Here is a 13117-nt window from a genome sequence, read left to right as displayed (position 1 = left end):
CCCTTCGTATGCAGAGATCTGGAAAGGTGGACCAGCTTACACAAGGAACCCAAGGCTTTCCGGCAGAGGAGCAATGGAGACTTTTTTTTTTTTTTTTTTAAAGTAGGGCTTGAACTCATGACCATGAAATGGAGTTGCACGCTCTACTGACTGAGCCAGTCAGGTGCCCTGCAATGAAGACTCTTAACATATGATAGAAGGGTCAGTTGGGGTGGCTCTGAGTGAAATCCCTCTGACCCCAGAACCCCAGAGGGACACCAACCAGGAGGAAAGAGAAATATGCACTAAGCAGGCTTAACACAGGAACCTCAGGATTGAAGACTAAAGACTGGTGCTTTGTAGCATGTGGCTGTTTGGGAAAACCCACTGGAATCAGGTTGCCATGTTTTGGGAACCAATGGCTGATAGCAGTGTCAATCTTGGATCTTGGTTAAGTGGTCCTACTGCGGTTTGGTAGGAATTGAGAACCAGTGGTCAATGGCGACACCTGGTGGCAGCCACCAAAACTGCACTGCTGCTCTAGAGCTCAAACTTACCCTCCCACCCAGTCTTGCCAGGCATCGCGGCCATGGAAATGGTCCTCTCTGGCCTGAGTAAGTTGCTGGTATTCTTGGACAATTTTGGGTAAAGGAGGACCTCCAAAGGAAGATGATGGACTTCCTATTAATCACATATGGAGGCTTGAGCTTGCAAAGAGCTGTGGCTGTATTTTGACCTTCAGCCGGAGAAGCAAGTGATAGTAATTATAGTTAGCTATACACTGACCTTGGCAGTTAAGATGCTATGCCCACTGTATCCACACACATTCATGTGCCTAATTTCACACAGAGGCACAGGACTGATCCACAAAATGTCATCTGCATATTCATACTCACCAACATGGCTTTTCCCAACCTTTCCCTCTGGCTTCCCCACCATCCTTACCCCACTGGGTCCCTGGGGGGAGCAGCAGGCCAGGCGGATAGAGCTGTTGACCGAGGCGAGTTGTTCCCGAAGACTTTCTACTTCCCGCTGGGCAGCCTCCGCTCGCTGGGGAGGAGAGTGGAGGCAAGTGAGGTTAAGAGGTGAGCAGGGCCACACTGGATCCCACCCTGGCCTTCCGCCATCGCCCTGCACGCCTTAGGCAGGGCTGGGTGTTTGTCCCCAGCTCCCGTGCCACCCAGTGCTACCCGGATGGAGTGCCTGCAGAGGCGGTTTCCCAGTCCATGAGCTGCTGTAGGCCCCTGGGCAAGTCACTTCCTCTCCCTGGGTCTCAGTTTTCCTCTTGTGAAATGGGGCCAATGAAATAACATTTCTTTCTTTTTTTTTTTAAAGATTTTATTTATTTATTTGACAGAGACAGAGACAGCCAGCAAGAGAGGGAACACAAGCAGGGGGAGTGGGAGAGGAAGAAGCAGGCTCCTAGTGGAGGAGCCTGATGTGGGGCTCGATCCCACAACGTCGGGATCACGCCCTGAGCCGAAGTCAGATGCTTAACCGCTGTGCCACCCAGGCGCCCCTGAAATAACATTTCTAAATCAGAATGCCAGTTTTCTGAACTGGGTCTATGGTGGATCTTAACTCCTCAAAAATTTCTAAGAAAAAAGCCTGGAAGGAAGCCTCCAAATGTTAACAGTGTAGCCTTGTGGCTTTCGAGAGAAATCTGTACTTTGTTACTCCCTGGTTGTGTGACCCTGGGAAGGAGAAATCATCTGCCCAGCCTCAGTTTCCCAATTTATAAAATGGGGAGGATAAAAGTAACTATCTGATAGAGTTGTTTTGCAAAGTAAGTGTTCTGGTAAACCACAACTCATTAGGTATCTTAGCTCAGGTATCAATAATTGGGTAACTTTATTAGAAGAGCTGGGACTGTATTTTTACCCTCAGCTGGTGACACAGGTCATAACAATTACAGTTAACTTCCACGCTGACCCTGGCAATCAAGAAGCTATACCTATTATATGCACATGGAGACCCACACACATCCATGTTCCATTGTGTTAATTTGCTTTTTTAATTGATGTTTACTTACTAGTATCCTGCCTTGTTCCAGAAATGGCTCAAGTCAGTTTTGATTTGGGAAAGGTTTTGGGTGTGTGGGTGTAGAGAAATACTTTTATGTCTCTGCACAGTTGGGGCTTCCCGAGCAAATATGACTGAATCAGGACTGGGCTAAATGACAAGCCCAGAAGTCCATTTCTGACATCAGCTGGTGATATTCCTCTCTGAAGGTATGTGTTTACATTTCAATGTGGGTTGAGACCCCAACCACGGACACATACCCTGGGTTGAAAAGCAGGGTTTAAAGCTACTAGAAAGTTACTAGTCTTATCTTCCTCATGGAGAGAAGTATTGCATTCCACATGTTAAAAACCCAGGATCCTCACCCTTCTGTTCATCATGGCACTAGCGAGCTAGTTTTCTCCCTCTCTCAGAAAGTCCCTCTCCTATATAGCCACCCAGATTCACATGTGGGGGTTCCTTGCCCACAGTTAAGAAATCCGGTGCACGCAGCATGATGTCTGACTGTCACCCCCGGGGGAGAACTGGAGCAAATTGGCAGGTTATTACTATGTAAGTAATCTGCTCTGCTCCAGAATCCTGTTCACATTCTGGATAATCTTAATACAGATTAAAAAAACCCTAATATGATGACATTTATTTTCTTCTCCATATTTTCTAAAATGAGGTTTTACTTTTATGCTCAGAAAGATAAACATTAAAAAAATAGTTTCCTATTCAAACTGCTCTAAGATCTCTTTTCTCAAGCCTATTTGACTGGCAAAGATCCAGAAGTTTGGGGACACACAGTACTAGCGAGGCTGTAGGGAAACAGGCCCTCTCTTAACTGTCTGCAGGAAGTGTAAACTGGGCAGTTTGGCCACATATGTCAAATAAAAATGCACAGATCCTCAGCCCAGTAATTGCACTTCTCAGAATTTACCCTATTTATTGGCTCATGCATGTCTGAAATAGTATCTGTGCACGGGTGTCCCCCATGGGATTGACGATGATGGTAAACGATTGGAAATATCATCGTCTTCATCAGTCGAGGACTGGTTATACCAAGGGCAGGCAAACTGCAGCCGGATCTCTGATTTGTGTATCAAGTTTTTCTGGAACACAGCCACACCTTTTCGCTCGCATACTGTCTATACTTTCACATACGGCAAAGTGGAATAGCTGTGACAGAGACCCACAAAGCTGGGCATATTTACTCTTTGCCCCTTCACAGAAAGCTTGCCACACTCGGGTTAGATGACGGTGCGACCATGTAGGGCAATACTACGTGGCCATAAATAAATGGACCACTTTTATACAGACAGAGAATGAGTTCTAAGATACGCACGTGGAACAAATAAGGTTAAAATAACAAATATTATAATTTTTGTTTTTAAAGGGGGTAAAAATAGATATATTCCTGAGCTTGTGAATGGATCTCTAGAAGGAGACCCTAGAAATAGGTAAGAGAGGCTGCCAAAGGGAGAGGAACTAGGAAGCTGAGTTGGGGAAGGAGATCAGAGTTTCCCAAGTATGAACCTTTTTGAGTTTTGAACTATGTAAATGGATTACGTATTCAAAAAATTACCCTAAAAATGCTACTCTTTTCCACTTTTCCTCTGCAGGTGGGAGGGCCCTGTCCTTATGCCGGCACAGCCATGCCTCCCGTCCTTTGCTCCTGTGGTGCCTTCTGCCTGGAATGCCCTTCCTCCAGAGAAGGCCTCCTGCCTGGGCTTTAGAACCCAGCCGCAAAGCATGCTTCTCCAGGGAAATGACCACTCGCTGTCACACTGCTGGCCCCTTGGCCATGTCTCTGGCTGCTGGCATTGCAGGGAGCCGGGGGTGGGTGGAGATGTGTTGGGCCCTTGAGACTCCAGACCAGACCCCATGGCCACACTTCACCTCCTTTCAGACTCTTGCCAGCTTTGCCCACCAGACGGCAACATGTCTGAAGCCAGAAGAAGGCAGGGTGCGGGACCCCATCTACATGTGTAAAACAGACTCGCAGAGGCTCATGGACTTTCAAGGACCTGGGCTGGAACTAGAAGATGGGGGCCCCAAGGAAGTTTGGGGTCCGTCCAGTGCTTGGCTGGTGTGGCTGGGATCAAGGGAGGAAGCTGCAGGAGACCTGGTGATGTGAGGAGGGAGGGAAAGCAGCTGGGGCTTATCCCTTGTCAGCACCTCAGGCTCCGTGGAACACGGTTCCTTACTCAGTCTGCTTGGGAGAGACCCACATCCCAGCTTGGCCTGTGGGCTGGGCTCACCAGGCACTGCTCTGCCACCTTCCTCCTGGTGGAGAGGCCTCCTGCACGGGAGCCACCAGGGAAGGGCACCGCTGTTCTCTGTAGGAGGTCTCCTGGCCTTCACCCAGGCAGTTTCCTGGCCTGGAATGCCAACCTGCTACATTTTCAATTTATTTGTCAGATCTCAGCAACATGGCCGGCCCTTCCTCTATGACGTCTTCCCTGATCCTCGAGTCTGGGTCAGGTGCTCCTTCCCCGACTGCTGCTGCCTGGGTCACCCTATTTCTGAGTGTTCTGTCAGCATCACTTCCTTCCTCTGGGAGCTCAGGGTCCCAGACATCTCCCGGCCCTAGCACTCAGCATGGCACATGGCAATGATATCAGTAAATCTCAACTGGGTTCAGTCCCTCCCCCAGCCTGAACCCCCAACCTGGGCAGAATGAGTGTTAGCATACATCTTCTCACCTGATTAGCTTTCTCCAAGTTGGTCATGATCAGGCCGACTTCATCTGCCCTGAGACAGAAAGATAAGACCCTGAGAAGGGCTTCTGGCAGCCACCAGGCCCCTGACTATCCTGATAACCCAGCCCCTGACTGAACCTAAGGGTCTCACAATGGGAGGCTAAGGAGGCTGCCTTCTATCCTTCCTGCCAGAGAGAAACCAGGCTGGGTGCAAAAGAACCCAGGGTGTGGGGAAGTGGGAGAGGGGACCTTGCACGACGCCTTCCAGGCAGCCTGGCCTGCTGCCCCTGCCAGGGGTCTATTCTCTTTAGCTGCCCACAGACTACACCTCCCAGCCTTTGCCCTCCACTGTGCCTTCTACCCGAATGCCCTTCCTCAAGAGGACAGGACCCTGAGCTTTAAAACCCAGCTGGAAAGTGTCCTCCTAGGAGGCCTGCCTCAACTACCCCCGTGGTAGTCATTTGTTTACTTTACTGCCCCCCAACCCCCAGGCTGCCAGCACCGGGGGGGCCAGGACAGGCTGTATCCACGTCGGTCGCCCCTCTGCTGAGTGTGGGATGGGGGACACAGGAGCCCTGCAGGGAGCATTTGGTGACTGTAAGCTGGGTATGTGCTTTAGGCACGTTCAGGGCCCTCTTTCGTGCAAGCTGTTCCCCCAGAGCATCTGACCCAGCCTTCTCCACATGGCCATCTCGTTCTCATTCTGAAGGTCATCTCCTCAGGGAAATCCTCCGTGACTACCCTGGATAACAGGACCCACCCTCCCTGTTATTCTCTCTTGCTGCTCCTGGTTCTTCCTTTCTTAGCATTCACCAGGCACCCAGAACAGTGCCAAGCATACAGTAAGTGCTCAAAAGTATCTGTGAAGGAATGAATTTATCACTTTACATAATCAGTTATTTCTGTCTCTTCTCCTCGGCTGAGGACAGGGCCATGTTCTAACGTTTCTTCCAGGGACCCAACACAGCACTGGGTAAACAGCAGGTGCTAAATAAGTGTTTGTGGAATAAATGATGTCTTAAAGACATGTTGAGTCCAGAGTAATTTAAGTGAATGACTTCAGCCCCTGAGGGTTGGCCTGTGGAGTTGTGGTGGAGACAGTTCTAGGAAGCTGGGTAAGGTGGAGGCCCCCGCCCAGCAGACCCTACTCAGCCATGACCCAGAATGTCATTTATAGTTTGTGGCGCATGAATGGCACAGCAAATGACCAGTGAACAGCTGTGTGCCTACGGGGGGGCGGGGAGCCCTGGGTGCTTAATGAAATAGGTGCTTCAGGCAGTGAGTTGGAGGGAGAAGAGTCAGAAGGCATATCTGAGAGGGTCAGAGGGTGGAGGCATGTCTGGGCAGGTCAGAGGGAGGAGGCATATTTGGGAAGATCAGAGGGAAGAGACATATCTGGTAGGATCAGAGGGAGGAGGCATGTCTGGGAGGGTCAGAGGGAGGAGGCATGTCTGGGAGGGTCAGAGGGAGAAAGCATACCCCAGCAGGGTTTTCACTTACTTGGATGCCGCCTCCTCATCATATTTCCGCCGCAGTTCCAGCAGCTCTGTCTGTGTGGCCTTTAACGCTGAGAAAAAGTAAAGAGCCAGGGTGAAGCGCCCCCCATGTCCCCCAGGAACCCACTCCTTCTGCAGGGCTCAGAAGGCAGAATGAGGTTCAAGGTAGTAAGGGAAGACCTTTCTTTTGTTAGAACCAATGACACGTAGAGTTTCCTGCCCATGGAGGGGCTTCAAGCTGGCTGGAGGGCAGACAGGATGACCCTCGAGAAGTCTACGAAGCTCAGAGGACCCAGGAAAGTGGTAGGGGTCTGTCTGTCCCATGGCCTTGGGTATGAGCTGCCGCACACCCTTAGGTCACTCCAAGGACTGGGGTGGGGTCATCCATCCATGAGCTCATCCACCCCAAGGTGGTGGCAAGGGAGAGGGACAGGGAGGAGCAATGAAGTCAATAGATATGAGTATATTACAATAAAAGAGAAATTTCTCATAAAACTCCAGATTTGTGATTTCTCCAAGAAAACTGAAGGCCTGGTATCACTGGGTCATATGGCAGTGACTGGCTGATGCTCAACAGTGACCATCTCTTTAGTCAAGGCCCAGGTTGTCCAGTTTGCCCCAGACCCCACCCTACCCTACTGCCTTCCCTAACCTGGCCGGCTTGGACATGTCTGGCCCCTGCAGGCACCGTGTTTGCCACTCCTGCTTTAATTCTATTTCTCAAACCCTCTCTCCACAGCAATATGGCCTCTGGGGATGGGGCACAGACTGCCACCGGGTAATGTTGATCTATCCTCTTCCTCCTCAAACTCCCTCCTTGCCTTCCTGATTCTAGAATACCTGAGCCTGTGTTCAGAGTGTTACTGTCCCCTCCCACTCCTCCTGGTCTGACAGGGCTGGGGAGCTACACGGGGCCGGGGAACGTATGCCAGATACATACCTGAATGTAGGACTTTGATCTTTTCCTCTGCCTCCCCCAATCTGGCTGCCAAAGTGATTTGTACTTCTTGAAGGCCCCTGCGGAGAGACCAGACCTGCTCACACTGGCTCTGTGCACGCCTGTGTGCATGGGCCTTGCCTGGGTCCCCAAGTTGGCCCTCCTGGCTTCCTACTCTTCTCACCTGCTCCCTGTAATCTGTACATCTGCTTTTTTAACTGGTCCTTAAACATGACATTCAGGCATTTGGCTGCCTTGCTCTTTTGCTGACTGTGTGCATCTATAACAGCCAGTGACCTTGCCTCTCTGGGAGTCAGTTTCCTCACCTGTAAAATAAGGTTCCTCCTGGGGTTTGCCTCCGTGGGTGTTGTGAAACATCTTCAGCATGATGCCTGGTACCCAGTGCTCCCTCGGTACCGTTACTTACTATTCCTGTCCCCGGGGAGGCGTTTTTTCCCGTCTCTGTGTCAGTTTTTTGGGATGGTCATCCAGCCCACTGCAGCCTAGAGCTTCGGGGTGATGCAAGTGTCTCAGCAGAGAAAGAGGGGATCTGGCTGGACTGGGGGAGGTTTTACACAAAGCCTGGGCCGTATGTCATCTGGCTCAGAGACTCTAGGGAAGGAGCCCCTTTACCTCTGGTCCTACACACTGTCCCTTCCCCTCTCTCACACCACTCTAGCCACACTCACCTCCTTGCTGGTTAAATGCACCAGGCATGTTTCTACCTCAGGACCTTTGCACTGGCTGTCCCCCCTGCTTGTAACACCCTCCCCCTATATATTTGCAAGTTTCATTCTCCCACCTCCTTAGGGCTTTGCTCACCTCCTCAGTGAGGCCTCCCCTTATAACCTATTTAAAACCTCAGCTTCAATCTCATCCGCCCCTCCCCTGCTTTATTTTCCTTCACAACCCTTATCATCACGTAGCAGACCATTTACTTTATCTATCTTGTTTATTTGTGTCTTCCTCATGAGAAAGTCAACTTCAGGAGGGCAGGGACGTTTGTCCGTTTGTTCACTGCTGTGTCCCTAGAACAGTGCTTGGCACACAGCAGGTGGCTCCATAAATACATGGAACAAACGAATAAAGAAATAAGTGAATGAAAAGGATAAATGTAATGACCACCATGAAGCTGTCCTAGAAATGCCCCAAGGATTCAGATTTATAGTAATCCAGGTATTATTACTCCCACATCAACCGTAAGGGCAACCATTTACTGACGTACACTCCTCCAAGTGAGTGCAGAGCCAAACACATACATTCATTTTCATGGTAGACTACGAGTTGATATCACCTGTCCACTTGATCAGGCTACAGTAGCCAGTTATTCAACTGCACACTAATCTTGGGGTAGCTGTGAAGGTATTCTGTAGATAGGGTTAACATCCAAGGTCAATTGACATTAAGTAAAGGAGAATAATCTCAATAATGTGGGTGAGCCTTATCTAATCAGTTGCAGATCTTAAGACTAAAACCCAGGAAGAAGAAATCCTGCCTCAAGACTGCAGCACTGACTCCTGCCTGACAGTTTCCAGCCTGCTGGCTGGCTCTACCGATTCAGACTTGTCCGCTCCAACTGCGTGAACTAAGTCCTTGAAATACATGTCTCAATTAAAATAGAAAATCCTTCTGGTTTTATTTCTCTGGGGAACCCTGACTAATACACCACCATTAACCCCATTTTCCAGCTGGGACAGGTGATGTGAGTTGCTGGGGCTGGCCACTGAGCTGCTGAGGTGGGGCTGGAAAACCAGGCCTGCATCTCTGTAGCCAATCTGCATTGGGATTCCCTGAAGGTCCCACCTCCCAGCCAGGTGGGGCAGCAGGGGCCCACCTGTTCCTCCCCACTCACTTTTGTTTCTCTGCCTCATTTCTCTGCAGCAAAGTTTCTGTCAGGAGGGCTTTGCTGGGAATGCCTGGGAGGCGGCTCCCCTCGGTCAGCGTGGGTCCTGCTGGAGACGTCCCCTCTCTCTGCTCTGGAGGGAAAAGAAAGGGGGAAAACCACCCGTCGCTGGAAGTGGCATGGCAGCCAGAGCTGTCTTCTGCAAACCGGAGGGATTGGGAGTGCTGGATTAAGACTTAATTTCCCAAACTCGGGTGTTGGAGAGAGTGCTGCTGGAGAGACCTGCCATCACCATGGCCAGCTGGGTTGTTGCCGTGGGGGGCATGTGTGCATGAATGTCAAGTTCTCATGGTGCCAGCCTCAGCCGGCACGCCCAGAGGCTTCCTTTACCCTCTTGGACCTGTTTCTGCCTCCTCAGCCTTCTTACTTTTTTAAGAGATAAAATATACATAAAAGTATACAATTCCGTGACATTTAGTACATTCACAGTATTGTGCAACCATTGGCACTAATTCCAGAACGCTGTCACCACCCCAAAAGGAAGCCTGCCCCACTAAGCAGTCACTCCTTTTCCCCCTCCCCCAGCCTCTGGCAACCACCAATCTGCTTTCGGTCTCTGGGGGTTTGAATATCTTGGCTATTTCCTATCACTGGACTCATACATAACATATGTCCTTTTGTATCTGGCTTCTTAACACTTAGCAAAATGTTTTCAAGGTTCATCCAGCTTGAAGCATGGATCAGACCGTCACTCGTTTTTATGGTTAAATAATATTCCATTTCATGGAAAGGCCACATTTTGTTTTTCCATTCATCTGCTGATAGACATCTGGTTTGTTTCCACCTTTGGCCACTGTGAACAGTGCTACTGTGAACATCTGTGTACATGTGCTTGTTTGAGCACCTGTTCTCAGTTCTTTGGTGTGGATACCTAGGAGTGAAATTGCTGGGTCATGGGGTAACTGTAGGTTTAACTTCCCCTCCCCACAGGTGATGGCACACACTCGGATGCTCAGTCATAGCCCACCGCACCTGCGGGTGCCCCTGGGCAGGGCCCACATCAGGTCCAGCTTTGCAGGCCTGTGGTGGCTCCTTCAGGGGATCAATGTTTGTGCCTTTGGCACTCAATTTGTCATGGGAAGAAAGGGTGCTTGGGGCTGGCCATTGTGGGTGAATGTCTCAAGAATTCCAAAATCTGGGCCCCTGACCTTGGGTCCGACTGTCTCTGTTAAGTTCTGTCCTGGCTGTTAGGCTCTTACGGTGAATGGAGAGGTGGGCAGTTTGCAGAATGGTCCCTTGAGGGCCTGACAGAGTGTTCAGAGCCTGGCTTGTTCATAAATACACACGCATGCACACACATGCACACGGAATGTTCTAGGGGCTGAGGTCACAGCAGTGAACAAACAAACAAGGTTTGACCATCATGATGCGCAGCAACAAGTGTCCTCACAGAGAGACACAGCCAAGGTCAAGAGCCTTGGTTTGAATCCCCACTTGGCAGCCTGCTGCCTCTGAGATTCAGTTTCCCCATTTGTCAAATGGGGCCAGTGACACCTCAGAAGGTTGATATGAGGAGACAGTGGGAAACTTTGTGAAAGGCACATGGCACAGAGCAAACACTCTGAAGAGGTGGTTCCCACAGCTACTATTATTCTGATGGAGGGAAGTTCAAACCCTAGAGGGACCTCGGAGGCTGCGCACAGCCATCTATATATGAGCTGGCTTGTCAGGGAGGCTGGAAGGGCATTCTGGGTACAGGAACATAGCTGGCAAAGTACTGTATTTTAGTCCCCATAAATCTTCCCCAGAGGACTCTGCCAAGGACCAGGCATACAGTAGGTGCTCACTAGGCACTGGGAGGAAGGGAGGAAGCTGTGAAATGGGGAGTGTGACAGAGCAGTCAAACATTGATTTGGCAGGCCTCAGCTCATAACTCCACGACCACCTCCCATTATCTCTAGGAGATAGACCAGGGGTCTGCAATGACAGCCCTTGGGCCAAATCTGGCCCACCACCTGTTTTGTCTATAAAGTTTTATTGGAACATGGCCACACCCACTCATTTACCTATGTTCTATGGCTTTTTTTCCACACAGAGTTGAGTACTTGTGACAGAAAATGTGTGACCTGCAAAGTCTGAAGTATTTACTCTCTGGCCCTTTACAAAAAAAAAGAAGGTAATCTTGCTGACCTTTGAGGTAAATTCTCCTCATTTATTCCTTAGACAAGTATCCCTACATCTGACTCTTTCCCTCTTCTCTGCTTCATTTTTCCCCCAAAGCCTTCCTCACCATCTGAAATACTGTATATTTTACATTTATCGGTTGACAGTCAGCCTTACACTCTAGAAGGTCAGCCCCACGAGGGCAGGGATTTTTGTCTGTTTTGTTCCCAGCTATGTCACTGGTGCCTATGACAGTGCCTGGCTTGAAGCTCAATGAACACCAAGACTCAGATGGTTACCAATGGCTTTCACGTGTGCATTTGCTCCTCCCCCCAAGACCTCCTACCTCACCTGCCAGACATAACCACCATGCTGAATTTTGTTCATCATTCTCTTGCTTTTAAACATTTATAATATATGTATATCTGAACTCCATTTTTAGCTCTCCCAGTTTCTTGTCTCATTTGATGCTGAGACAGTGCTGTGTTTAGCACGTCCTGTTTCCCTCCCCTGTTGGGCACATAGTCAGACTACACTTCCCAGGCTCCCTTGCAGTTGGGTGTGGCCATACGACTGGGTTTAGGTCAATGGAATGTGGTTGGAAGTGTTGTGCGCCACTTCTGAGCCTAGACGCATAAACCTCAGTATGATCCTCCATGATTTTTCTCTGCCTGTCACTGGTTGTAACAGTCACTGTGACTCTGGATGTCACGTGTTGAAGACGGCAGGATCACAGCAGGGGACATGGAGCATCCCCTCCAACTTCCCACCCTTCAAATATATTAAGCTTCTGGCATTTGGGGGGTTTGTTTCAGCAGTGGTATACCATAACCCATCCTACATCTAAAATGATAAAGTCCAGCTCCTTGCCGCCCCCACCCCTATCCCTCCAAAGGTGGCCAAGATTGGCTGCTGAAGATCCACAGCCCATTTGTTTATTATGGATGTCCCATGAAGACCTTATCAGTACCTTTGGGGCCTAGGAGTTCGGGGTGCCTCTTCCACGAAGTGTGGAGGTCTCGCCGCGGCTGCCCACTGGGGTCGAAGCTGGGGGGCTGCAGTCTGTCGTCTAGGCTGCGCGTCGCTTCAAACACAGGCACGGGGTCTGCACACACAGAGAGAGGAGCCCAGGAGTTGTGGGGGCCCTGAGGGCTGAGGGCTGCAAGGCCTGGTGGGGCCCTCTACAGGGGGTGGAGGGACCATTCTCAAGAGCCTTCTGGAGTTGCTCTGATGGCTTAGGAGAGCAATGTGGAATTTCTGCTTTATGAGGCAGCCTTCTCCAGGTGCCTGCTCAGGGGAGCGTGTGCCATCCCTTTGGGTGTGGGTGTCTTGCCCACCTGGGAATAATAATAACAATAATAACTGTCACAATAACTGCATTTTCTAGATTCTATGGTGCCGTCTGAGGTGGCCATGAGACTGTATTGTATGCCTCCAAACAAGGACCCCACTCTGAAAACCATCAGTCTGAGGCCAGCCCTCCCCCTGGCCTTCCCACACAGGTCTGCAGGCAGCTGGGGATGGGGCAGACTCCTGAGGGACCAGGACTGCTCTGAGGACCAAGGACTCCTGCAAGGCCTGCCCAGCACTGTACAGACGGCCCAGACTAAACCGTCTGGGTGTTTCCACCCAGTTCCCTGTCTCTCCTTCCTCTGACACTTCTCCCACCTCCCTCCTTATTTTCCTTCCCCTGCGTGTCCTCAACTCTTTCTTTCTTTCTTTCTTTCTTTCTCTTTCTTTCTTTCTTTCTTTCTACCTACCTACCTACCTACCTACCTAATCCTGGGGTGCTTCTCAATGGATCTGGATCAACACACCATCATTTGTTACATGCATGGTTGATTTTAAAAATATTTTATTTATTTATTTGAGAGACAGAGTGCCTGATAAGGGGGGGGAAGGGCCAGAGGGGGAAGGAGAGGGAGAAGCAGACTCCCCACTGAGCAGGGGCTCGATCCCAGGACTCTGGGATTATGACCTGGGCTGAAGGCAG

The 13117-nt window shown here is 50.2% G+C and overlaps 1 protein-coding gene across 5 annotated transcripts in view; it reads right to left on the bottom strand.

The window, feature by feature from the left end:
• The window catches only part of CUX2 (cut like homeobox 2), a 313858-nt gene that overhangs the window by 27568 nt on the left and 273173 nt on the right, over positions 1-13117 (bottom strand). For all 5 annotated transcript variants that reach the window (XM_034638633.1, XM_034638637.1, XM_034638636.1 and 2 more), the window contains exons 5-10: positions 12095-12229; positions 8971-9094; positions 7122-7198; positions 6186-6252; positions 4689-4737; positions 925-1029 (exon numbers count right to left, since the gene is read on the bottom strand). In XM_034638633.1, coding sequence (XP_034494524.1) covers positions 925-1029; positions 4689-4737; positions 6186-6252; positions 7122-7198; positions 8971-9094; positions 12095-12229 — 557 coding nt within the window. The remainder of the gene's footprint in view (positions 1-924; positions 1030-4688; positions 4738-6185; positions 6253-7121; positions 7199-8970; positions 9095-12094; positions 12230-13117) is intronic.

This window comes from Ailuropoda melanoleuca, chromosome 12, assembly GCF_002007445.2.
Source record: "Ailuropoda melanoleuca isolate Jingjing chromosome 12, ASM200744v2, whole genome shotgun sequence".
NCBI lineage: Eukaryota > Metazoa > Chordata > Mammalia > Carnivora > Ursidae > Ailuropoda > Ailuropoda melanoleuca.
The sequence above is the reverse complement of the archived record's forward strand: the minus strand, read 5'-3'. Positions and strand labels throughout refer to the sequence as shown.